At 44.7% G+C, this 27477-nt stretch overlaps 1 protein-coding gene and 2 long non-coding RNA genes across 3 annotated transcripts; 2 read left to right on the top strand and 1 right to left on the bottom strand.

Moving 5' to 3' along the window:
* Positions 1-649: 649 nt before the first annotated feature.
* On the bottom strand, positions 650-6439 carry LOC105095975 (uncharacterized). The gene is made up of 5 exons (XR_010383136.1): positions 5766-6439; positions 4540-4607; positions 3900-4068; positions 3254-3458; positions 650-1343 (listed from the first exon to the last, which is right to left on the bottom strand). It is a non-coding gene; the product is annotated as an uncharacterized LOC105095975 (long non-coding RNA).
* A 4050-nt stretch (positions 6440-10489) lies between these two features.
* Positions 10490-27213, top strand: CSRP2 (cysteine and glycine rich protein 2). Its single transcript, XM_031463106.2, has 6 exons — positions 10490-10574; positions 19101-19213; positions 21925-22093; positions 25448-25577; positions 26249-26342; positions 26909-27213. Exons 2-6 carry the CDS (start codon positions 19102-19104, stop codon positions 26983-26985), a joined length of 582 nt encoding a protein of 193 aa, XP_031318966.1. The 5' UTR covers positions 10490-10574; position 19101; the 3' UTR covers positions 26986-27213.
* LOC116156468 (uncharacterized) lies at positions 19224-20495 on the top strand. Its single transcript, XR_004140301.2, has 2 exons — positions 19224-19611; positions 20353-20495. It is a non-coding gene; the product is annotated as an uncharacterized LOC116156468 (long non-coding RNA).
* Positions 27214-27477: the final 264 nt, after the last annotated feature.

The raw sequence follows: 27477 nt of genomic DNA, 5'->3' as shown, positions 1-27477 counted from the left end.
AATTTAAGAGAAAGCTAGAAGCCTGGGCAGGTGTTTCTGTGAAGCCCCAGGAGGTGCAGACACTCATACAGGAAATAAAGTGTGCTTCTAGAATGAAAAATAAGAGTTTTTCTTTGCGTATTATGATGTTAACAAGGGAGGGATGTGGCCTTAGCTGACTATATTCCAAGGAAATGGAATATATTTCCATTAGGTCTTCCCTAAGCTAAAGACTTCACAGAAGAAAATGAGAAATAAATTTCATGTCTCAGGACCTGCAGACAGTTGTAGGGGAAAAAAGTGCTGCTAATCACAGTGATTCTTTTACAAGAACCTACACACAAGTTCTCCTGTTACTTCTTCCACACTCTGCTGAGGGGTTTTCTCATTAACTTAATCAGTGCCACCCAGTATTTACTAAGTGGTACGATAGTTATAGGGGTTTTAAGTGTAAAGAAGTCAGTGCCCTGCACGTAAGGACACACCGAGGGTGGAGGCTTTTTGAACTACTGTTGCCTGTCTGATCCAGCTGTGTTTCAACAGAGTCCCTTGCTAAAATGTCAACTCCAAAATTTAAAATAAAATAAAATACAATGTCTACTCCATAAGGGCAGATATTATATCTGTCTTTGTGAAAGACATTTTTATTAATGAAATGAATATTCCTTACCGTAAAGTTTAAAAACAATTTAAATATAGGGGATTGAGTAAGCAAAGAGCTAACACAATGAAGTAGTAGGCAGCAATAAAAATAAGAATGAAATAATGTCAAGGGGGAAAAGCAAATAAGACAGAGCGATACCAATTGTATTCGTTATCTAAAGCATCCTGAAATTCGCCTTTTCTCGGTGTGTGCTCCAGCTATTCCCGTGATTGGGATGGCTTTTTCCTGCCTGTACCTGTAGACATTCTATGTCTCTAAGGCTCAACTGAAGCACCACATCCTCCCTGAAATAGCGTGACTTCCACATCCCTCCATCCTCCTGGAAGATGCTGGTAATTCTCACCCATGTGCCTCTGGCTTTACCTTCATTGTTCACGGGTGGACTTCCAACTGCTGGTAGTGGCGCGTCTTTGACTGAGAATCTTCTCCAAGCCTGGAGAAGCCTGCTGCGTCCACTTGCTAGGCAGGCCAGAATGCTGGGGAAGTAAATCCTGCCAGAAAAGCCCCTGCTCCAAGACTGCCAGAAGGTGACTGTTTTAATCAGCTTGGGCTGCCATAGCAAAGCACGGCAGACTGGGAGGCTTAAACCACAAGTTCCTCTCTCGTGGTTCTGGAGGCTGGGAAGTCCAAAGTCAACGTGTCTGCCATTTAGGTTCCCAGTGAGAGCTCCTCCTGGTTTTCAGAGTCTTCCTCCTGTGACCTTACATTACAGAGAGGGAGGGAGGGGGAGAAAGGGGAGGGGAACAGAGAGAGAAAGAGAGAGACAGAGAGAGGGAGAGAAAGAGAATCTCTGATGTCTCTTCTTGCCCTATTATGAGGACCACACCCTCATGACCTCATGTAAACCTAATTACCTCCCAAATGCCCTATCTCCTAATACCATCACATGGGGGTTAAGACTTAAACATACGGATTTTGAGGGGACACAACATTCAGTCCATAGCATTGGTGTGTAATCATCTCAGCTCCTTTGCTCTGTGGGTGGCATAACTCTGAGGTCGCGTCCATATCATTTCTGGGTTTCCCCAGGGGATTCAGCTTCTCCCGTGGCCCCCCTGCGGTGACCGGTTTGTCAGCCACCTTCTCTTATTTGTCTCACCTCCCCACTCACCTTCCTTCCTACACCCTCTAGAGAAAACTACCTGTTCTCGCATCCTTGTGTCAGGCTCTGCTCCCCATCTGGCTCCTGTGTTCCTGTATTGTAATGTCTCTCACATTATTCTCTTTACTGAGGTTTTGTGAATGTCTGGGCTCTTGTAACTAAACTGCAAACTGAGAACAGAAACCTTTAAATACTGTATCCCCCAAAGCCTAATAAAGTACCTTGCCCATAGCAGGTGCCTTAAAAACAAAACAAAAACAAAAACAAAACAAAACAAAAAAACCAAAAACAAAAACCCTAGATCAATTATCTACATTAAACCAATTGGGGATTTTTAAAGAAGGGACCATAGAAATCTAACACCTAAACAGTTCACAGCATTCTTTGTGGCATGAAATAAAACATTATTTAAGCAAAGTTTTATGAATTGTAATTATTGATTTAAAATCTTGTAAACTACTGTTTCAAGTTCAAAGTGAAGCTTCAAGTTTAATCAATATATGGAATATATTTTGGCCTGTTCTGGTTGAAAAAATTCAGTATCCATTGAGGGAATCAGCGGGCACAAGATGTGAATTAAGTCCATATTTCCTAACAGCGTTCAGAAACCCGTGTGGTCCAGCCCCCACTGCCCTTTCTAGCTCTACCTTCCATTCTCCTTTCACCATTCCTATATACACAGTTGTGTGATCTTCATGTAAACAATTTGTATTTCAAATTTATCTTTGCTTGTTAACAAAAGTGCATAATACCACGGATCTCACTTCAATGGAAAAATTATCACTGTTTAATTGAGGAGCAAAAGCAACTCCAAATTAATAATGCTTCTTTAGACCCCACTTTTTCTTCCCTGTCATTACTATATTGTCTGTGTGTCTTTATTAACAAATGGATTCAGATATCTAGGAATTTGATAACATGATCTGAATTGGAATAATGATTTACATGTCTTTCAAAGTTACTTCCCAAGTCTAATTCTGCGGCCAGTATCTTGAAGACAGATATCTACAAGCCACAAAAAGGCAAGGGCACCATCTCTATGCTGTGTAAAATCTGAGGAACATAAACAATTAGCATCATTCTTTTAAGAATTAATACAAATACTACTCATTCATAGAAATATTGGCCAATACAGAGAAATGAAAAGAAGAAAAAGACACAGTAATACTTCTGATCAAAGCAAAATGCTACTAAAATTTTAGTGTATCCCTTTCAGACTTTTTTGCATAGGATTTTTAACATACATATTTACAGGGCTCATGGTGTGCACGTGTTTATTTTCCCCTTCTTTCTGCACTCAGCCAATGTAATAGGCTGTGGCAGACGCCACACGTGGGATCACTCAACACCCAGTCACTCTTCTCACACAGCCTCCCATCCTCCAGAAGCTGGAAAGCTAAACAGTTCCAAGACTCCCTTGCAGCTTGGCCTCCACATGTAACTGAGTTTCCACCAAGCCCTGATGGGAGATCCATTCCTTGAGGCAGATTCAGAAGGCAAGTGAGTACCTGAGGTGATGGCCAAGGTCAGGGACGGCAGATCTTCTGGGAGTTAAGGTAGAAAGTCTACTCTCAAGCTCCAGAATAATAACTGTGGAGAGGCAGGCAGGGGCAGTGCTGGGGTCTCCTTAAAAAATGCAGCACCTGGGGTCTGCGACGATCCTGACGCTGTAGCACCATTTGCTCCCCTGCTTCCTCTCAGAAATTCTGTTGTCTGCAACAAAGACCCCTAATGAATACATGGGAACACCTTTCCATGTGCAAAAATACAAGTCAAAAAATATCATATTAATGGCTACCAGTAGAATCGTAGAATTTTAGAGCTAAGTGGGACCACAGCAATCAGCTAGACTTAAGAAAACTACACTCAAATGGACAGCAGTGGAGGCAAGACTACATGCAAGTCCCCCTGTGTCCACTCTGTAGAAAGAATTTATTCCATCCTTGTGTCCCAGTGAGATGGGACAAACATGGCTGTGCTCCAAATTAAACTTTGGCATTTTATGTTGCAAAACGTACTTATCTATCATCTGGTGGGCTTGAGCCCAAAAAGGACAGTCAGAGCATGATGCCTTTTTAATGCGTTGCTTCCTTTTCACATCCATCTCCATTTCTACGCCAGCCCTCAGCCCCCAGCGCAGACCCAGCCCCAGACCTGCTCCCCTGGATGAAGCCCAGCTGGCTGATTCAGGGTGCCGCTTCTAAGCGCTGTAGCCTTCACTCCAGTCAACGCTGGCGGTGGGGGAGCATCTCCTCAATGCAGAGGTTTCTGTCTGGTTTGTTTGAATGGAGACTTGCTCCCAAGGAGCTAGCGGTCTTTAGTGCTGTCAAACAAAGGTATTTTTTTTTTTTTCGGTCTTCTCATATGACACGAAGGAATCATTGTTGAAAGGCCCCATTTGGTAATGGAAAGAGTGAGAGCTTTGGATCCAGACTGGACTTGAATCCCAGCTCTGCCGTTTACTAGCTATATGGCTGTGGGACAAGTTATTCAGTCTCTCACTTGACCTAACTGTAAAATGGAAAGGAAGATAATGCCCTTACAACAATTCTGGTTGTTTGGACCAGAAGAAATATTTCTATAATGTTTGGCATGCAAGGGACAATAAAGCGTTACTGTCATTGGGTTGCAATATAGACTGCTGGCTTGAAGAAGAGCCAACAGTGTGTCCATTGGCTCTTTCCCATTTATGATTTTACAGCTGAATATGGACAGAAGAATAAGATCACTCCAGGGTAACCCACTGCCGTTCCACAGAGGATTCAGACAGCTCTGCAAGTCCATGTAAACATACACATTTGAGCTCACACCCAGCCGTCAACAGGTCATGGCGTCTGCTTCTGCTGCAGCCCTCCAAGTCTTCTGTTGAAGTGAACACAGGGACAAATAAATCAAAAGCTTGGGTCTTTCCACATACGCCATTATTTAAGAATTAGGAATGGGAATTAGGTATTCCCACAATCTTTTTGGAACAGTGTAAGTCAATAATGTTTAAAGTAAAATCTAGGTCAGCTCTCCTTATAAACACATATATAGAGAACTTATAGGAGCTATTTTTTTTTAGGTATTAACCTTTTTTTTGATAGCTCAACACTTTCCTTATGAGGTGAGAGCTGCAGGAACATGACGGCTCTTATTTTCTTTTACAAGAAAAGGTTCATTTTACAAATGACATTTAATCCCATATGGGAGGATTACACAAAAATCCTGGCAGGCATACGCCATAAGTAATTATGTGCCTGTCAATTACAGCATTTTGTGCATTGTTTCCAAAATCCTGTTAACCTTCCTTACATCATTTCTTAGAGAAGCATCACTTACATACATATATACAATACTTTACTGGAAATTTTTATGAAGTTTTCCTTTGAAGTTCAGTGATCAAAACACTCGTGGAAATTTAACTACATTTGAAATGAAATATAAACTCTAATGCTAATTCTTAAATCCCGAATTAGACTCATTTTCTACTTAGTCTTTCTCAGAATGGGGGATAAACATAAAAATTCTTTGATAAGCACTATTGCAGACTCTAAAATTTTTTCTTAAAATTTGGTGGGTAAATATACATTTATTTGTATAGAATCTGCAGCAAGAAACAAATTTATGTAACAGTTAGAATATATATTTTTTATTTTCCTGGAAGTATCTGGTGATCCTTATCACAAGGGAGATAATAAAAAAACTATTTAATGCATTCTCTAGGATGCTTTGTTCCTCAGACTACAGTTTTAGGGGGGAAAGAAGTAGGTTTCCTACTGGTTATGGCTTTGAGAATTTACTCCCATTTCTCACCAAAAGGGTTTCTTAACACAGAAGTTAACATTTGTGTGAAACTTCAACGTTGTCCCCAAAACAAGAGGTCAAGTAGGGTAGGCACTGAAAAATGGTAGTTGGTTTGGCCAGAGGGACTCTCTGATGACCACAGTGAGAGGCTCATAAGGATGCAGTCAAAGTTCCAGCCAGGGCTGGAGTCATTTCACTGCCCGACAGGACTGTAGAATCTCCTTCCAAGCTTACTCATGTTTTTGTTGGGAAAAGGCTTCAACTTCTCAGGGGCTGTTGGCTGGAGGCCTCTGTCCCTCACCATGTGGGCCCTCCATAGGCTGCTTGAGTGTCCTCCTGACATGGCAGCTGGCTTCCCTGGAGCAAGTGATCCACCCAACGGAGAAAGAGAGACAGAGACAGAGACAGAGATGGAGCAGTAGGAGAGAGGGTGGGGGAGAACAAGGAGGAAATCAATGCCTTTTCTGACCTTGTCTTAGAATCACACACTTGAATCTATTTTCTAGAAGGACGTCACTAATCCAGCACACACTCAAGGAAAGGGGACTTAAATGCCACCTGTTGAAGGGAGGAGTAACAAAGGACATAGTTTTAAACTACCACAATCAAGGGGGGGAGGGTATAGCTCAAGTGGTAGACAGCGTGCTTAGCATGCATAAGGTCCTGGGTTCAATCCCCAGTACCGCCTCTAAAAATAAATAAATAAACCTAAATACCTCCCCCCCCAAAATATCAAATAAATAAATTAAATAACATTAAAAAAAACCAAACAACTACCACAATCAGCTGGGAGTCCTAACTGCAAATAACAGAAAACCCATCTCAAAGTGGAATAAACATCAGTGGAAACTCCTTTGCTCCCAAAATGAGGAGTTTGTTCAGAGCTGTCTCTCTCTCTCTCTCTCTCTCTCCCCCCACCCCCCCACCCCCCTCTCTCTCCCCCCCTCTGTTCCTCTCTCCCTCTCTGTGCTGAATCATCCTCAGGCTGGCTTCCTACCAGCAAAGTGACTGTAGCAACTCTAGGCCTCATGTACGCACACAGCACCTTCCCGGAGAGCAGGGTCCGATCTCAGCACCCAGCAGAGCTGGTCACATGACCACCACTCCCAGGAGTCCAGGAGTGGGAAGGCCTTGATTGGCCCCAGTGCTCCACCCCAAATCAGGGCTATGGAGGCACTTCCCTAAAAGCACATGGACCCCCAAATAGTAACCCTGCACCTCTGGGAAAAGAGGAATAGATGCTGGAGAGGCAACCATGAAAACATGAAAATCTACTACAAAAGTCAGGGAAGCTTTTGTGAGCTTTTAAAAGAAATTGAAGAGAAAAGAATATAATTAAGAATGCCAACGAAATGAGTCAGAAGCACAGGCAGGGTGGACATGCTCGGGAAGGACTGGAGGACCACTTGTTCCTCTGAGGTCAGGGACAGCAAGCGTAAACACGGGAGAAAATACGAGTGAATAGAGGCAAAGTGCAGGAGGGCTGAGGCACTGCTGGCCGGTGGTCGGGAATTCGAATGAAGGAGAAGGTGATGTCACCAATGGAAAATAATGGAGAAAAGTGAAATAGGGCATTGCAGGGGTTAAGATGGATGAAATGGACTGACTTGGTGGTTAAGGCTAATGGTATTCTTCATATTAGTAGAGCTAGAAAAACTCTGCTGTAATAAGGAAACATAAGCAGAGCTAGAAAAGCAAGAAAGCTCTGATAGAAAAGAAAACCTGAAGAGTGCTGGAACAGGAGATAATAGAACTGAAGGGAAATGGTACTCACTAAAGAAAAGGTTAAGAAATAATGCAGGTTATAAGAAAGTGGACTTTGAAGCAGCTTTTTAAAAAAAGCAACCATGGCAAATATCAAGAAAAAGACACACTAATCTACTTTTCAAAATGTAAGCATATATAACTTATTTTCTCTGCCAGAAAATGTATCACAGAGTTTTAGGGTTGAGTATGAGTAATTTTTAATTCCTACCACTGCTGCTAAATCTTGGCTAAGAAATAAGGCGGGAACAGCTGCTTCTTTTTTTTATTATTAAGCATGTAGATTAGCAAAATGAGAATTTATTTTTTCCTTTATTTAACATATAGTAAAAGATTTCTCTAGCTGGCTGCTGGGAAGGAATCCTTGCCCTAAAATAAAACAAAGGAGCCCTGTGTTTAATTCACATTCATCTGGTCCAGAGTTTTGTTAAGAAAAAGTAGCGTGAAATAAAGAGAATAAAAATATTAGAAAAATCTGGCTTTGGAGCACAAGGTCATGAAGAAAGGCAACCTTGGTTCAACTTGCCTTAGGACAGTGACCTTGACAAAGGGCTTTGATTCAAAATTGGTTAATGGGTTCCAGAGACTGAAGGAGCTGTTATAAGGACAGTGTGCATTTCTTAGGAAAAAGAAACATCCTGCTGGACACATTTAACCTTCAACTTTGCCTCTTAGAATATAAGTTCGAAGGGGTCAAACAGACTAGGACCCTATGGAATTAAGAAAAGCTTATTCTTCTTCATGAGGGCAAATTTCTCCCACTAGATTTTTCCCAAGGCACACAATTTACTTTCTACTGGCAGGCTCTTAATTAATTGTTTTGGAAAATACTTACTACTTTCTTATCACCAAACCTTTCAGTAAGCAACATAAGATGAATGCTCAGCAAAGCCCCGTTTCTATTTCTTTCTCAGGGCAGAGGAGGACATCAAGATATCCTTGTTTAACATAACAATCATCATTTCTTGAGTGTTTCCCATGTGCTGGGTGCTATAGTTGGATTTTACATACATCATCTGATTTAATCTTCCCAACTATCCTGCAAGGTGTGTGATATCATCATTTTATAGATAAAGAAACAGATGTAAAGAAGTGAAGTAATAGGTCAATCTCACAGAGCTGGTAGGCGTCCGCGCTGTATGTTGAAACGACGTCTGTTTGATTCCAAAGCTCTCGCTGTTTCTTTTGCACCGCTCTGTCCAAATAAACTGAAAGAATTTCTTAACATTTATAATGAAAAGAGACAACAGTTTAAAGAGAAATAAGATACTTTAAAAATGTTGATAATTAAATACAAATACAGATTTAGTCAAAATCAAATGTTGTATGTTATCCCCAGACTCACTGTAAAATATACACAAATACACAGAGGGACAGATAGCAGAAACACTTGTAGGTCAGAAGCAAGCCCAACTCCAAATGATAGGATGTGGTTGTGGAATTTAGGGACAACATGAACATGTCAGAAAGCAAACAGGTCAGGTTCTGGAGGCATCAAGAACCCAACAGCAGGAGAGAACAGACAATGGTTTGCTGAAAACCAGTGTGGTAGCAAAATTCACTGATAGCTTCATTCAGTAGAAACACAACATAAACCAATGTAAGAAAAAAAAAAGTAACTGTAAGCAGCAGAGCTAAAGTGAATGTAGACTCTGAAGGGCAGAATTTCCTTGTCAGCCCCAGGAGTCAAGCCACTCTGACATTAGCTGATGTCATGAAAATACGGACTGCCCATATTTAGCAAAGCTCACAGCAGGTGGGAATGCTTCCAGACTCCTGCCACACTATCAGGAGATATCAATCACCACTCTGTGTTTTCGCTAAGTACTTGGTGGACAGAGAATAAGGCTGCTCTTATAATGGGTTTACCCTGGATTGGCCCCAGAATATAAAATAAAACAATAATGATATTATAAGCCACTTCTGTAGTTTGTCATGCAGATATACACCAGGGCAGTGGCTGTCAACCAAAGCCCTCTGTCCCCCTCCCCCGAGAAGGCATGTGGCAGTGTCTGGAGACTTTTTGATTGTTACAATGTGGAGGGAGGGGTGCTACTCGCATCTGGTGGGCGGAGGCATCCTACAAAGCACAAAACAGGCCCCCATAACTAGGAATTACCCAACCCCAAACGTCTGTAGTGTGGAGGCTGAGAAGCTCTGCACTGAAGAAGGCTACCGCATCTGTGGCCTGAGGGAGAGCCTAGGCACAGCCCTTTTTGAAAAGCTCCCCACTCTCTCAAATATCAATTGTCAGGGATCATCGCTTCTGGCACAGAGGTCATCAGTAGATCTACAATATGAACCCGAGAGAGATAGCATTGTTTATTTTTCTTTTCATCTAAAACAATAAATCAGACTGTAGCTCAGGTATTGCGTACTCTGGACTATCACTGCCGTTCCTGGGCTTTTCTGACATCAACAAACTTAACCCCAGGCCCTTTGGCGCCCCGTTTCTGGCTGGCTTGGTCACTTTGCTCCAGCCCCCACCCCCGCAGCAGCGGTGGTGGGAAAAGCAAAACACTTGGGTAATGAGGCGTTTTTGTAACGTCATTTATTTAGTCTAGATGAGAAATTTTGCTCTTTAAGAACAGGAAGGTTGCGGATTCCCAGAAGCTGGAAATCGGGCCAGAGACTATTTGTCCACTGGGGAAGTTAATCACGTCGAGTTTACTTATAAGGATAAGGCAAGGGAGGGGTGGTGGAAACCCCCGACTTGGCCGATTTTCTAGTGCTGGAGCCCCCTCGACCTTGGACTGTCCCCTCCTGAAGGAGAACTGGCGCCCGCGGTAGGAAGGGCACGTCGCATGGCGGCGGGGGCTGCTTCCCAGCGGGACAGCCCCGCCGTCCCGCCTCCCTGCAGGGTGAGGAAGTCACCTTTCCCAAATCCTAGTCACTAGTAGAAACCGCCGCCTACTGTCACGAGGCAGAGTAATTAGAGGAGTAAAGCGGGCGGGAGCGGTCCCAGGACGTGGGAAGATGCCGGCCGGGCGGGAAGCCGCAGGAAGAGGCGGGATTCTGCCTTTTGTCTCTCGGTCCTTACCCGGAGCCCGGCGGCGACCAGCGCTCCCGCCAGACGTCCCCAGCGCTCCCAGCGGGTCCGGGAATCCGCCAGGCGCGCAGGGGCGGGGCGCGGCGGAGTGGGGGCGGGGCGCACGGGCCACGCCCACAGGGGCTTTAATAGGGGCGGGCGCGCGGGGCGCTGCGGCTCCCAGACTCCTGCTGCGGTTTCTCGCGTCCTCGCTAGCTCTGCTCGCGGTGCGTGGTCCAGCTTCGATTAGAGTGAGTAGCGGAGGTGGGGGCATCGTCGCCAACCCCGGGGGTGAGGGGTTCCCACAGCCTCCCGGGATTCTCAGGCTGCCTTGCCGGCGCCCTTCTCATCTCCGACGTCCCCATCGCGGTCCCCATTCGGACCCCCAGCCATCCTCCTCACCCCCGCGCCCCGATCCCCGCCAGGCGCCTCCACACACCTGCCCAGCTCCGCGTGGCCGCCCCAGCCCTGCTCTCAGATCTCGGGTACGCTGGGCAGAGAAATAACCTCCTTACCGGTTTCTTTGGGAGAGAGAGGTGGGGTCGAGGGTTTCGGGTGGCTGCTAATCCGCCTTTTAGTAGCCTTGGGCCCCCTCCTCCAGGGGCGCGTTCTCTCTTCGCAGAGGCGGTGGTGGGGGCGGGATCCGAGTCTCGGGGTCTCTGGTGCCCCCCGCCGAGGGCGACCTTCCCAGGGGGCTGATTCGTAGCCCTGCAGGTAAGGTGGGGGCTCCCACAGCCCGCCGAACGCAAAATCCTTCCCTTATTGCGGTGCGGAGCTCCTGGTACCCCTATTGTTTGGTGGTCTCTGCCCACCGAGCACCAAACCTTAAATGTTGAAGAAACAGCAGTGAAACGTCATATTGATCACTCCCAGCGTTTTCCGGAACTTTCTACCATTCAGGTACCAACCGGGAAAGCAAGAATGTTTGGTTGTAAATTCTGCAACAGGTCCTGAAAATCACATCCTCTGTTCCAAAGCTCCACGTAGGCAGCCCCCGGGGCGAGGGAGGGGGGTTTTCTGAGTCGGGAGACACCCACGTCCGCCCCACCCCCACCTTCCCCCCAGCCAGGACGTTTGTTGAACGCTATTTGTTTAAATGGTTATCCAAGATGTTTTAACTTGTTTTATTAGCAGTCTGCAGACCAAGCACATTTTCATTTTATAAACGCTTTTTATTTTAGGTAGTTTTTTAAACTCGGGCATTAAAAATGGTCTCTTAAGTTCTTTTTCTTTTTTTTTTAGTTCTTAACTTTTCTAATTAAGCTGTTTTAAAGCTCTACTTTAAAGCTCTACTCGAGTAGAGCAGCCACGAAGTTGGCTATAATTTGACTTAAATTTTCAGGAAAGAGATGAGCAATAGATTATAAAAGGGTGAATTTCACATACTTTAAAAACTGCATACCAAACTAGAACCGATTTTATGATGTCCTCTGCGGTCTCCCCCTACTGTCTCCTTGCTCATTGCCCTCTCAAATTGATTGCCCCCGAATATTTATCAATATTTCTCAAAGCTCTTTCTCCTCTGGATTCTAGTTTCCTTTGCTCTTTCAGAGTGAAGTTAGGTAGAGGCTGCATCCCGTGCGGTCTCCGGAACTTACAGTGCTTGGCTTAGGTTGGACCAGAGCCAATATGGGCTCAGTGAATGAAGGGATGAGTAAGGTTGCAATTGTAGAGCACACAGATTTAATTGGACTCAGGCATTAGATACATTAGCAGATTTGCTCCAGGGTTTCTATTGTGAGTTTTTTTTAACGGATTCCTCCAAGCGTATTCACAAATATTGATAGTACTATATGCTAAATACTGGGCTGAAAGCAGTAGTCACTGGAGGTTTGTCCTGATGAAACTGCCAAATCACTTGGATTTTGAGGAAGTTGTATTTTATACTAAAACAGTAAGAACCATGGCATAGAGTAGAGGGGGCAGTAATAAATGAGGAGCTCTAGAAGCCTGGGTCCAGCTTCAATGCCGCCACTAAATGTGGCGATCTGGGCCTCTTATTTTTCTTCTCTGTCAAAAATTAGGTCAATCAGATGAGCGGGGGAGAGCAAGCCCACTGTGGGAGAGGAGGCATAGCATGGTGAGGAGGACAGGACTGGCCAGTTGAGGCCAAATCCACATCCCAGTTTCAGCACCCACTTGTTTGGATGACCTTAGGCAAGCTCTTTTCCTCTCTGGCCTCGATTACTTCACCTTGTAAAATGGATGTAACAGCACATACCTTGCAGGGGTTCTTGGAAGGCATGCTGTTCCTTGCAGGAAGCCCAGCGCAGCTTGAGAGAGGTTCTTTGTAATGAGACTCCGTTCTGCACTTGGTTGAACATAGGGAGAAATGGCTATTAATGAAAGGCTCCTCCAGGAGGGGAGCGCTGACTCAGACTGAACAGTATTGCCCACTTTCCCCCCTTTGCAGAAGAAGTTCACAGGTTTCTTCAATTGTATCATTTCTGGGGCTGGTATTTGCATGGCATCCCCTGTCTTCTATTAGATGGGGGAGATTCCTACACTTGGATTACCTAGGATGGTGATCCCTAACTTTTTTGTGTCGTGGAACTTTCTGGCAGTCTGGCAAAGCTGTTTTTAAGTGCATAAAAAAGTACAGGGTACCCAGTTCACCAATGCCCAGAATTTCAAGGAATCTGTGGACCCCGGGTTAAGACTCCTGACTTAGGGGAGTATTCTCAAACTGGATGGTGGAGGAGCCAGGCACAAGTTCTGACTGTTGAAAAGAAAACTTAAATTTTAGCATAAGTCTTAGAGGAAGAACCGAAAGACGTATAAAATATACTGTAACTCATTTGCAAAGGACATCAGGTTCCTTGCTGTTCTGTTCACCAACTCATTGTGCCAAACAGTACCTTGACCGAGAAGGAGAGGACACACCTTGTGGTACATTAGGGCCTTACGACTTCCCAGTTCACCATGGGAAAGAAGGTTTCGTGGTGGCGCCTCTTCCAAAAGAGAAAAGTTGGAGAGAGGATCAAAATACCTAATTTAAGAACTGCTGGAGCGGTTAGTCACTACTACGTCTGTGCTGCTAGCAGTGGTTTAGTTTTAGTGAAACATCAGTCAAATAAACTCAATACAGTCCATTTGAATTTTCACTGGTATTTTTAAGTGGAATTGGTAATTTTGTTTCCGTTTCACAGTTATGAGCTGCTTAATGTATCTGTACCAGCTTTCTCACCCATACAGTGAGGATAATGGTTAATGCCTACCTCAGTTGTTACAAGGATTAGGTAAGTTAATATAAGTGAACTACTTAACATAAGTATAGTCAGCTTTATATATGTATTTCTAGTTATTGTTACTTACCGTGTGGCGGGCAGTATTCTAAGTGCTTTACGTATATTGTTCAGTCTCAAAACTGCCTTATGATATAAAACCTTTTTAAAAAGAGAAAACGAGCAGATCAAGTTGCCAGCCTAAGACCATTTGGCAAATAAACAGGTGTCTTAGCATAGAAATCTCAGTCTGACTCCATGGAAAAATCACACAAGCATTAGATTGTTTGAATAATTAAATATCTTGTAGTTTGCACAGACTGGATTGCCGCGGCAGATGCTGGAGGCCAGGGTGACCGAGTTGCTAGCACAGTTGTGTTCCAATTACAGTGTGTGATTTGGCAGGTAGTCTCCAAAGCTCCGTCAAGGATTCTGCTGACCTCCAAGTTGAAGACAAGAGTGGTAACAGACACAGAACTTGTAACAAACGGTGAGGCTGATCTGAGCACAGCAGCGCTTACAAGATAGAAGGGAGGTGGCCCTCGGTAAGAACATAGATTTTGGTCAGCAGAGAGGGCTGGTAGAGTGCTTTTTCTTTGAAAGTAGCAATCTGGGTGTGAGATGAGCGAATAGAGGACACTTGCTGACTGCTAGTTGGATGGATGGAGAGTGGGCAGAGAGGAAGGTGTTCCTGTGTGTAAGTGACTTGATATTCTCAAGGACTGATCACTCTCAGGTGGTTTGAATGTCCCCAACCCTTAACTCAGATATGGGAGTTTGGGGGACAGCTTATGGTCCTGGAGTTAAACATGAATGGTTGAGCCTAGATTTGCATCTTGGGAGGTCAGTGACCTGAGCAAGTCGCTTAATTTAACACTGCCTGTTTGGTAACCATATTCAGAACCACCGGGGCTCTTGCAGGAAAAGGAAGCCAGCGTTTGTGGAGGCCAGGCTCTCTGCCAGGTACTTTACGAATGTTATCTTGTTAAATCCTTACAACCATCCACTGAGAGGGTTCTCGTCATCCATCTCCAAGTTACAGCTGAAGAAGCTGAGGCTCAAAGATTAAGGAGCTTGGCCGAGATCACAGAGCTGATAACTGACTTTCAGACTGATGTCTGTCTAATTCTAAGCTCCACACTCTTTCTTTGTTCCCAGGACTGTCTTAGAGGCGGCATGTGCACTGCACTTTCTATGAAGGACGTTATTAATCACAATAATGTTTAAAGCAGAACCTTGACTGAACTCTGGAATCTTTTCCAACATAGTTCCAGGAACCCACTGTCGGTCAGTCAACAAGATGAAGCTGTTTTGACATCCCTATATAAATAGACCATACAGACTCCCCAAAGCCCTTTCTACGTGCTTCTGTGGTACGGGCTGTATTATATCGCCATTGTTTGTTGACCTATTTCTACCACCAAAGTAGAACTCCCGGAGAAACGGTGAGCCTTCTTTTACCCTTTTATCCTCAGCTCCTCACCCAAGATGTGGCTTATAAAATGCTGAATTAATATATTTATAGGAGAGCTTCATAAACAGTCCAGTGTTACTCAGTGTTTATTAGCTGCTCCTACCCTGGGGAGAATTACTCGAGATTGGGAAATGAAGCCAGGAGTTTAGCTGGGGAAGGAAGGAGGGAGGTACGTCAGTTTTCCTGATGTGGAGGGATGAGGGCGGGATGGAGGGATGGATGGACTCTGAGATGGGCAGGAGAAGGTGAGTGTTGAAAACAAAGACTGAACATTGCTAAATATTGCTGATAAAAGCTACTGATAATTGAGTGCTGACTGTAAGCATTTTTCTCATCTCATTCTCTTCACAACTCTGTAAGAAAGGTACCGTTATCCTCATTTTACGTATGAAAAGTGAGACTGTATTGACTCCAAAATCCATGTTTCCACTGAGGCTGAGCTGTCTTAAAGGCCAGCTTAAAGACTTGGCTTTGGTAGAAGGAGCCAAACAGGACATGGAGCCCATCACTAAGACACAGAGAGTCTGTCCTTGCTCAGCAGTGCTCACTCAGAAAACGGAAGTAGACTAAGCAGATAGTTTGGGTTGCAGAAGAAAAAAAGGTTTAGGATGGCCATTGGGTAAAGATTAACTTCCAATTATAGCTCTCAGACTCGGGCCTCTTTACAAGTCATTGTAACTGGGGACAATGCTATTCACTTACATATTCTCGTAACAAGTGACTCCCCCTCTGGATGTGGCTCAAGATGAAACTGGTTTATAGTAGATTCTTCTTTTGGGAAATTAGATTATAGTCAGGTTCCAGTATCATAACAAAGCCCTGTGTGTAGTCATAAAATGTCAAAGCTTCTGGAAGCATTTAGAATCTGGGTTTATAGATGAATTCACTCCAAACCTCTGGTATCAGAGCGATTAACTTTAATGGCAAGTGGCGACACGTAGACTTGAAATTCATGGATTTGAGTCACTCAGATGCTAAGCGAAGGCAGTACACGCAGCACCGGTGGCGAGAATGATCCCTGTGGTCGTTTTGTGTTCTCGTCGGTTGTCCAGAGAACGAGCTAACTTTACCACAAGGTGACTCAGATTTAGACTATAGTCATTTTCTTCCAGGGCTAAGTCTTAGGAATGCCGGGTGGTGTCTCAGACTAGGGAGAAGCAGCAAAAAGCAACTGCACATAGGTGTGGAGATGTCAACCAAGCTTTTTAATCTAACACAGTGAGTGGATAAATCCTAGTGCTGGAGCTCTTTCAGGCATTGAAAACCAAAGAACAAGACGAAGCTGAACAAGCCCGGGGTTGGCCTCTTTTAAGAGGTGTGTGTAACGTGGGATTTTATTTCTCCTCTTGCTATTCTGTAAATTAACGCATAGAGTTGGGGAAGGCGTGCAGCCCAGATTGCTCTGTGCACATCCAGTCTGCTGTGATTAGTGTCAGCTGTTGTGGAGTAGAGCCGCCAAGGGCTTGTAGGAAACATGATGCCTCGGTTTTGGGTTTATATATATGCATACATATATATGCACACACGCGCATAGCAATGCCAAGAGTGACAGAAATGGAAGATGGTCCCATTCCCCCTGCCAAATCCAGCAAACATCCACAGGGGTTCACCCTGAAAGTGTAAATTTGAACTTCATGTCTTAGTCACCACAAGTGGAACTGTCGTCGTGCTTGCAGCAAGCTGTAATGTCCCAGGAAAAGGTTTATGAGTGACTGATGAGCCCTTTTTTCTCTATTCTGTCTGTTGCTCTGAGCTGGTCTGGGGTACTGACAGCCGGCTGGACAGTACGAGATGCCCCCTCCATCTTCAAGCTACTGGTACCTGGATGTCTGCCAAGGCGTTTGTTTACCTTGGTTTATCCTCACAATGTCTCTGTGAGGTAGAGAGAGCTACCTTTCTCCCGTTTTTGTTTTTTTTAATTTTTTTCCAGATAAGCAAAGCCCAAGGTTGTACAACTGTTACAATAGTGGTTAACCCAGATCTATCTAAACCAATCTCTCTTCCTTCCTCTCTCCCTCCCTTCCGTCCCTTCCATTATGAAATATTTCAGACATACAAAATAGAGCATCATGTAAGGAACATCCAATTACCCACTGTCCAGCTTAAAAAATTCAACATAAATCCACTGAAGCTTTCTGAGGATGCTCTGTTACCCCACCAGCCTGGGCCACCGAAGGGGTTATTCAGAAATCCTTAGGAAAGCCTATAAGCTGAGTGGAACTTGTGAAAAGTTTAATGACTTGGAAATTTTACTGAGAATCCAAGAATGTGACAAAGAGTGTAAGGCGGTGCTACCTTTGTCTTCATAAGCATAAGATTGAACTGGGAATTTTCATAGCTGGAAAAGGAAGGATTCTTTAAAACAAAAGACAATATTTTGACAGATGCCAAGTACTCTGGTGGATGGTGTGGGGGAAGACAGAGCTGTGGTCCCCACCCTCGGGGGGAAGAAGCTTTTAACATAGTGAGCTGAATGCTGTTGAACTTGGATACGTATTTCCCAAAAAGATGACATGATCCACGTTTGGCTGGTGTGGCCTGTACAATAGGAGTTAGACTTGACGTAAAAGAAGTGAATTTAAGTAACCCTATTTTACATAAAGAAAGGGAAGATAGCCTTCCTTTTTTAAAAGTCCAAGCTGCTCTACAATAGAGAGTGAAGTGATGAGTTAGCTTTTTTTTTTAAATGTATTTTTAAATGTTATTCAAAGACAATCCAGGATAGCGTTAGTCTTGTTAGAAATCTGGCTCCTTATTGGTGATTGCTCCCAAGTAAATATGTGAAAATGTAAGGTACCAGGTTCGGGGTATGATGACACTTTCTGATGGGAAATGCCTTCAGTTCTGGATGGTCTTAATGGTGTAGAATGGGCGGTGCGATGGGAATTTTCTCTGCCCCCTTTTAAGGACTGAAGGCTCTTCAGTCTTTTGCTTGGCAGCCATCCTTTTCCCTTCTTTTTCTAGCCAGATTTGAGTAAGCAAGGAGGTCTCACCCTTCTTAAACATCTGTTTCCTGGAGAGGCAAGCAGCTCATGGGAGGAGGCGTCATAGGCAAAGGCTGCGAACACCACTCACTGCAGGGAAGTCTGAACGTGACGGTGGGGACGAAAGGAATTCTTTCACTGTTTCCAGATACCACTCAGGGCAGGGCAGACATAACACACCGTCTTTGCAGGACAACTTGCTGTACTGGCAAAGGCCTGTGAGCACGTCAGCCATTCACAATGAGGCATTTTAAACTGGTTCAGATAGACGGGTTCCTTGAGGAGATTAGAACCTGCTGGCCCCATGTCATAGCAAGATGGCTCACGATGTAAACCTCCAGCTCCACCACCTCATCGGGCCACGTTGCTTAGGGGTTATTCAGACACACTCAACAAACAGTTCACTTTGCCAGGAAGGGAACTTGGTAGCATATTCCGTGTGGACCGACGGGCCTACCAAAGAGGGAACACCAACTGTTGGGGCTGGAGGACTCTGGGATTAGGGAAGCACGGAAACTGAAATGGCAGACATCTGGGTGGGTGTCTGTTGTGGTTACAGCAAGGCTCCATGCATGCGGCTGTTCTAGCCAGGGAAGCAACTATTTCCGCGATCCCCTGGCATAACTCTCAGATAAAACTAAAACTTTATCTTGCTGGGCAATCCAACACGTTCCTCCTCCCTAGAAAGTGTGTCCTAGCTGTGTATGTTAAATGATAAGAATTTGCTGGTGTTACGATGAATTAAATATGTGATCAAAACCTCCACCCAAGTGTAAGTTCTTCGCTGAGTGTGAGGGGCAGCGTTTGCCTCTCCACCCCCCACACTTCCTTCTTAACTCCCGTGGATTCGAGCAGCACAGTTGTTTTGTGCCTGGCGACCTGCACGGTTCTAGTGCGCACGACCAGCCGGTTTCCTAAGGAAAGAGCTGTGATCTGGGAGGTGAGAGCAGGTTCTTTGAAGGCTTGCGGGCCATTTGGAGATGCAGCAGGAGGGCAGGTTAAAAAGAATCCAGCGCCGTCTTTAAACAGCTCTCCAGGACCTTGGGAGGCACTCCTCAGCTGGGCTCACGTTCTCATGCTCCTCTCTTCCCTCAGGATGCCCGTCTGGGGAGGTGGAAACAAGTGCGGGGCCTGCGGGAGGACCGTGTACCACGCGGAGGAGGTGCAGTGTGATGGCCGCAGCTTCCACCGCTGCTGCTTCCTGTGCAGTAAGTGGCCCCGGGGCTGGACCCCCGGCAGAACTTGTGTGTCAGAAGCCCCAGCTGACCTCCTTCAGGAAGAACCTGTGGCTTTGTTAACAAACACAGTTTCAGCAGCACACGTGCTTTCTGGCTGCTGTCCTCCTGGGCACTGCACGTGCTCTGGCCAAGAGCGAGGACCGCAGGGGTGACCCCAGCTCGCAGCCTCCATTCGGAGCTCCCTGTGTTTGTTGTCGTGTCTGTGTTCCTCCGCTCTCCCAAGGGCTCAGAGTTGTGTTCGGCCTGGCACATCCTAGGGGCTCGGCTCTGATTTCTGGATGAATGGACTGCCCCGCACCCAGCCCAGCTCTCTCTTGCTGTCCCGGCTCCTTCCCTTTGAAACCTCCTTGCCAGTTGCATGCTGCACGGTCAGTTGAAATTCAGATGTCTCTAAGTTCCAACCCGGTCTTCACTGGTAGTGAACATTCAGAGTTGTTTCTTGTTGTCTATATCCTTAATTTGAGGGAAAGGAACTTAGGATGTGAACACCCCATAGAGGCGGTTTGGGAATTCCTGGTGTTTATAGATGGAGAATTACCAGAGTGTCTCACAGGCAGGAAGCAGGCCACCAAACAGCACATGCTAGTCTGCTCTGCTCAAAGGATGCTCAGTACCTGCTGAGGAGACAAAAGGAACAGGAGAGAAGCCCCCTCTCGCCTCTCCCTGCAGATTCGCTCTCAGGACGACTCAGCTGTCAGTCTTAAAACAGGAGAGCAGCCACTTCAGTTAATCATCTTGTGATCCAAATGACAAAACTTTTCTTCAAGGATTTGTTATGTGAGGCCCCCACCTATCCGTCTCTAGAGTAGTGTACAGTGAAAATGACTGTTAGAAACTGCATAGCTTAAAAATAAATTTGGTTATGCTAAAGAATAATCTTCAGAAAACACTTGCCTCTCAAATTTTCGTTGTCCGTCTCCCTCTGAGCACCAGCATTCAAGGCGTCTGGACCTTTTTATAGTTTAACTGCTCTGCACATGACCAGAAACAGACAACAAAGAATAAAAATACAACATGAATGTTTGCTCTGTGCGCCCGCATAAAAGCTAGCATTTCTCAGATTTCATTTAACTATTTCTTCTCTTAGAAATTCTTTTTTTTTTTTTTAGGGAATCTCTTTTTCAGCAGCTTTGTAACCAAGAGAATATGTGAACAAAGAGGAAAAGCAAATACTGGAGAAACTGTGCTTAGTTTCCTCTAGGTTAAGCCATGATGTCTTCACCATAATAAAGTCAGTGTTTATTACATGTCAGGTTCTTTACTGGTCATTTTTATTACTCCTTCCTAATTATTTGTCTCTGCTGACCAACGCCTTTTAAGGAAATAACTTGGAGTAATTTGCAGACGTAGGAGAATTTTACTGCAGAGAAAAGGGACAAGGGCTGGGAGGAGGGTGGTCATTCTGCAGTAAAATTTTCATATCGTTAAACTTCCTTTGGCTAATAGACATGAGTTTAAAAACAAACAGTATTTTTGGGGGGAGGTTATAGCTCGGTAGAGTGCATGTTTAACATGCACGAGGTCCTGGGTTCAATCCCTAGTACCTCCATTAAAAAAATTTTTTTTCAAATAAAAAGTTTTTATATATTATTGTCTATTAAGGATGTTTGTTCTAGAGCAGTGTAAAATTTTAGGTTAACTGTGTCTTTAAGAAAATGTATTTCAGCTACTTGAACCTCAACAGCAAGGTTCAAAAGTAGATGATGTCATTCTGTCCTACCAGCGGGGACGTCAGTCTGAGATAAAACTTCATCATCTAACTCTAAAGCAGCCACGAATCGCCTCTGCCCTTCTCCCCCCCGCCCCCCAGCCCTTCTCCCCCTCTTCCTTTTTTCGTTTCTCCCACTCTTTTAAATAAGGGAGGGAGGATCCCCTTTTCTGCCGCCTTGATCTTGGATTTCCTGCTGCCTGATTGTGCTACCAGCGAGCTCTCTCCCAGGGCTTTCTTTCTCAAGCTTAATTGAAGTTTCAGAAAGTGAAATAATGTCTGGATAAAACATGATGACATTTGGCAGTTTTATGAAGTGGGGTACGTGGAAATGCCTTGTGGTAAGAAATCCATCAAGAAAGAATGTGTTCCCCTTTGGGATAGAAGAGAAAACAAATGCAGACTTTAAACCACCTGACGATTTTCATACATACTTAGTCTTGATGGAGAAGCCGGTGGCGAGATGAAAGAATACTGCTTTTTCTCTTTGAGACTAGTGATGAAAACTTGAAATTCTGGATTTAAAACCGTTTTTATGCTTTGTGGGGAAGAGAGGCCGCAGACACAGCTCTCCCAAGGGGCTCCTGCCCTTCTGTTGTTGAACAATACTTGGATGAAACAGTGGAGTGTTGAGGGTTGGGAGCAAGGGTCTGGGTGCAAAGTGTAGGTTTTGTTCCGTAATTATAGCCATCTCTGAAACTTTTCTCCCTCCGGCCAGAGAGGCAGGTCATGCTAAAAAGTTTGAGGCTTCAGGATGCTAAAATTCGGATGTATTTCTGGAACAACCAGAGGAAGTTAGAGGAAGGCAAATTGTCCTCAGAGGTAGCTGAGCCGCCCAGATGCTGTCCTGGGGCTTTTGGGAACCACAGAATGAACCGGGAATATAAGAGAGCCTGTGCCAGGGCCACCATTGTTGTAAGGAGAAAGGCGTATTGGGCACCTGTTTACAAAGTCTCTCTTTCCCACCCCTCAGTGGTTTGCAGGAAAAATTTGGACAGCACAACGGTGGCAATCCACGATGAAGAGGTCTACTGCAAGTCCTGCTACGGGAAGAAGTACGGGCCGAAGGGCTACGGGTATGGCCAGGGCGCCGGCACGCTCAGCATGGACCGCGGCGAGCGGCTGGGCATCAAGCCCGAGAGGTGAGTGAGGGCTGTGCCACCTTTGGAAATGAGTCGTAGCAACTCTTGTTGCTTGGTGAATGGGAATCTGGGGGTTTCCAGACTTTTAGCTTAAAGTGAGCATTTTCTTCATGACTCAGATTTTGTAGCGTAAATGACTAATCTTTGCTTGAAATAATTGACACTTGGAGCTGACGAGCATTCTTATTGATGATTCCGGTGATTTCTGGTCCTGGCTTGTGGCCTTCTGAGGTGTATTAAGGAGTCGTGATGTTCTCAAAAGCGAGTGGCTCACATTTACTTCCGCTTCATAGCACTTCAAAGACCAGACATCACGAAGTCAAATGATAAAGTTAGTATCAGAGTCATGAGATGCACTTAAATCTCACGCGTAATGAAGCAGTGAAAATTCCTCGCTCACTCCTTCCATGTAAGAACAAGAACGTCTTCCCACCAAGAAATTACTTTTCTCTAGCTTGAAATTCTTACTTCTTGACCCAATAATTCCCTCCTTTGGACTTCACATTTTTCGTATCCATTTTATATTGAAGAGGCCAAAATTGTTGTAATTAATAGAATGGCCTTTCCTTGGACAAGACCATTAATTGTGCCTTTACTGTGGACTGGACACCATGCGGTAATCCACAGTAACTCATGTGATCCTCACTCTCTATGAGATGTTGCTCATCTCACTCAAGAATAAATTGAGACAGTGAGAATTAAGTGATTTGCCTAAAGTCACACTGTTAGTTAATTGTAGAGCCTGGAACTTAACCTAGTGTAACTGCAAAGCTTATGATCTTAGGCACAGTGCATTACGGTAAGCCTGAAATAATTATGTCTGCTGAACATTTATGTTCATTCTATGTAATCTTCACAGTGACTCTGAGTTTAGATACTTTGTCCCTGTCTTATAGATAGGACACTAAGGCTCAGGTCACCCAGATAACGTGGCAGAACCAGGATTTGAACTTCCATCCATCTGGTCCCTAGACTCGTGCTCTTTCCACTGCACCTCTCTGTCCTGCATTTTTTCCGGTCACTTTCTGAGCGTTGGTTCCTTGCTGTGCCTCAGTTGTATGAGGGCAGACTCACTCCCTGCTGTGTGCTGTCACCTGCAGGAGCCCGGTTTACCTTGGACTTTGTTCAAGTTCATTGTTCTTGTTCTGCTCTCCTTTTCCAAGTTGTTAAAATCCATTCTTGTTTCCCAAGATTTTATTTGAAACCTTTCAAGACACATACACCTGTACACACTCCTCCCAAACAAAACCAGATTCATCCATTGCCTGAAAAGTGAATCGGTGGTTGCCATAGTTTTAAAAGACCAGGGGACCCTCTTGTCTATCTCCCTCTGCTTCTCCACCTTCTCCAGGGACTGGCCAGCCCTCTGTGCTGACCTGTGTCCATCTGTGCCCTTGCCTCTTCCCTTTCGAGCCTGGCCACATGCTACTCACCCTGCAGGACCGTGTAGGGAAGCCGTTCTTAATGAACTCTGGGAGCACCTGTGGTCTGGACCGCCCTGTGTGGCAGGTGGTCGTTACCGGGACCCAGCGATTTCAGGAGGGTCTCTTGAAGAGGCAGCATTTTCACCAAGGCAGACCTGCATTTTTTAGGTCAGGCTCACCAGTTTACTAATTCTCCAGCCCTTCAGCAAGTTATTTAACATCTAGGCCCCTGTTTCTTCTTCTGTCCTGTGAGGTAACAGTTAGCCATACCTTAACGAGGTTGTCGGAAGGGAGGTAGGAGGTAATCCATATGAAGTTCTTCTCAGTATGATTGGCAGGTTTTGAAATTTTTCTTGGGAAACTCCTAACTGCAAGCATTGGATGTCATTGTGAATAGCTCTTAAAGATCACTTTTGAAAGTTAAGTACAGGAGTCCCTTGGTATCCGCAGGGGATTGGTTCCAAATTGATACCAAAATCCAAGGATGCTCAGATCTCTTATATAAGACAGTGTAGTATCTGCATGTGACCTACACACGTCCTCTCAGGTATGCTGTCATCTCTAGATTACTTACAACACGTATTACAATGGAAGTGCTATGGAAATAGTTGCTGGTATGTGACAAATTCAGGTTTTGCTTCTTGGAACTTTCTGGAATTTTTTTCTTGAATATGTTTGATCCAAGATTGGATGAATCTATGGATGCAGAAGTCATGGGTAAAGAGGGCTGACTGGAGGTATACAATAGGTTGTGGAGTTTTTTTTAAAAAATAGCCCCATATTAGGGACAATGGGAAAATCCAGTCCCGTGAATTAGTACTGCGAATTGATATTTGTTGCTTAGAATAAAATTTCCAGTGGCCACGTCAAACATGATTCAAAAAATGATACATATTAACTTAGGTGAAAGTGTAGGAAACCATTAAATAACCAAAAAGTGGAGGTGCTGGAGATGAAGACATTGAAGGTACATGTGAAGAGTTTGATAAATTGCTTTATGAAAAGGCAGCATGTCTAAATTAATGTTTTAAGTATGTATGTAACATCTAATAAAATCTAACTAGGACAAAAGTGTTTCTCTAGTAGGAAAAACTGACACCTCGCCACCTCTTGCTGAGTGCTGTTTTCTGTCATATCTTATCTACTCAGCCTGCTTGTAAGGTTTTACAAGAGCCTTTAAATCTTTTCAAAGCCCAGAATGGTGTTCGGCATGGTAGGGTACACCTACATATTGAATGAAAATACATTACAGAAAGCGAGGAAAATATGGTTTACCTAGTGACCTGAAAATACTGATGAAAACAAGACTCTACAGAGAAAAAGTAAAGATAAAAAGGTCACGTAGTAATAGGCAGACTTTCTAAAATACTTTTGCGTGAAAAAAGTAATTTATTGACACTTTCCCCTAATGTCCTGCGAAATTAAGTGATCTGTAAAACATGCTTCAGTTTCTTAATTACTGTGTAGGTCATCTGACCTATTTGCAGAAACTTAACTGCTTCAGTTACCACTGATTTTTCTATCTCCTGTGAAGTAAAAAGCCAGCTGTGATTCCAGGGGTAATATGAATGATAATAATACTATGAATGTGGGGTGAAAATATGTGCCGTGGCAGGCTTTTATAAAGCACAGCATGATTGTTTAGTGGAGAGGTTAGCACAGTGGATTCTGATGAGTTTAGACTCAGAGGGACACATATTTAAGTCTGGGGCCTAGTCTGTCTTTTTGTAACTACAGCGAGCCCATTAACAGGTTGAAATAGTAACTGGCCCACCCCTGAGATTTCTTTCTTCTTTCTTCTTTCCCCTGCACTGGCCCGGAGGCCTCCAGCCTAGGGACGGGATACCAGCATTCCGATGTGCCTGCCTGTGGACTTACAATGATTCTTTGGAAAATTCTGCCTAATTCCTTTTTTCCTCTTTTCCACAAGTGTTCAACCTCACAGGCCCACAACAAATCCAAACACTTCTAAATTTGCTCAGAAATACGGAGGGGCTGAGAAGTGTTCCAGATGTGGGGATTCCGTATACGCCGCCGAGAAGATTATTGGAGCTGGAAAGGTGAGTGCCGGCCTGAAGTAGTAACAGTGAAGGACTTAACTCTCCGCTCCCTTTCTCCCCCCGACCCCTGCGCAGTCCACTCGGGAGCTCTGTCTTATAGTTTTTCTTAATCCAATTTCCATCTGAATCATTCATTTTGTTTCCTATCTTCGTTTAAAAGGAACTTGTTTTCAGAGGTGGGGTTGCTTCCTGAAGGTTGTTCACAAAAAAGGCCAGGCTGTTTAACAGATCCGGACTCTGCAGGTTTTTCACTGTAGTGGGGTGGGGATGGGGTGGGGCAGTGAGATTGAGAGGGGGCAGTGAACTAGTCAGGACACCTGGTTTGGAAAAGTCACTTCACCACTTCACCTCTTGGAGCTGCAGGGTTCTCGGCCATAAAGGAGGCAGTCTGTAGAGAAGCACGCTGGGCTTGCAGCGAGGTGTGCGACAGCAGCTAGGGAAATGGCCCATCCGTGGTGCAGCTCCCAGTCCACATCCTCTGGAATGAAGTCTGAACTCAGCCCTTTGCAGGCAGCCAAGAATGTCGACACTGGAGGGGCCAGTTCAGTCTTCCGGTGGGGACGCTCTGCAGCAGTCAGGAGCTCGGGGGTCGATCTTCCTGAGCCACCTGCCACATCTAAACTGTCCTGCAGGAACACGGCCTCTCAGACTTCTTCATTTCTCTCTTCCAGCCCTGGCACAAAAACTGTTTCCGATGTGCCAAGTGTGGGAAGAGTCTTGAGTCAACCACTCTGACTGAGAAAGAAGGTGAAATCTATTGTAAAGGTAAAATTAATTTCAGTTATTGCTACCCAGATAAATATCCTGCATTGGCTACTAGAGAAGGAAATGTCACCAGCATAAAGCAAAAACAAAACCAAAAGTACTCTGAAAATGAGGAAAAAGTAGGATAGTGCCACTGGGTATTTGAAAATACAAGATCTAGAGATGCTCACAAGATGAGAGGAAACCACAGAACATTCGTGATGATAGTGAGTTAAGTTCCTGGTCCTGTAAAACTCCCCTACAAATACAATTTTCAACTTAATGTTTTAAGCAAAGCATGTGAATATATGAAGGTAGTAGACAAACATACAACTCGCCTGACCTGATTTGCATACTTATAACCCAGTCAGGACCACGAACTGACTACTGTGGAACCAGAATGCCCGGACTTGCCTCTGCAGCTTTAAGACAGTTACTACCTGGCACATTTCACATTTTGAATAAGTTGAACTCTTTTTGGCATAGCCAGAGGTAGTTTTAATTTGTAGGGGTTTGTTGTTGGCCTTAAGCAGTGCTGCTGGCAAAGCTTAATGGACTTGTACCAATTCTTCCCTTTTCTTCTGTAGGATGCTATGCGAAGAACTTTGGGCCCAAGGGATTTGGCTATGGCCAAGGAGCAGGAGCCCTTGTCCATGCTCAGTAGAGGTGCAAACCCGGAATGGAGATCACACACTGAGAATCTCTGCAAAATCCAGGCACAGATTATCTAACACTAAACTACTGTGAAATTCTACCAGTACTTAAGTACTGTATGTTGCCCTGTACTTGGATAGGCCGGCGGACTAGGAAGAGAGCACTGTGGCCTTTTGCTTTTATTCATCAGCATGTCAAAAACCATGTCTTTTACATTTTAAATAAAACTTCAGCTTGATCTGGGTGTTCAGTGTCTTTCAGTTAACCTTTCGGAGGAGCTGTTGTGATCTTGGTTAGTGGAAAATCCTTTGGGTCCCCACCTGCATTTTTATTGGTTAAAGAGAGTCCACCCCATTACGCAGCTGACTCACTAGGTTAATGTTTGCATTATGGCAAGTTGGCCTCCCCAGTGAGGGTTGCTAGGCAACGGGCCCGGCCATCCCAGCTCTTCACAGCTGGCATTCAGCCGCGCAGAATTCCTGCCTGCCTGCCCCATTCGAGC

This window comes from Camelus dromedarius, chromosome 11 (assembly GCF_036321535.1).
Source record: "Camelus dromedarius isolate mCamDro1 chromosome 11, mCamDro1.pat, whole genome shotgun sequence".
NCBI classification, from domain to species: Eukaryota; Metazoa; Chordata; class Mammalia; order Artiodactyla; family Camelidae; genus Camelus; species Camelus dromedarius.
The sequence above is the reverse complement of the archived record's forward strand: the minus strand, read 5'-3'. Positions and strand labels throughout refer to the sequence as shown.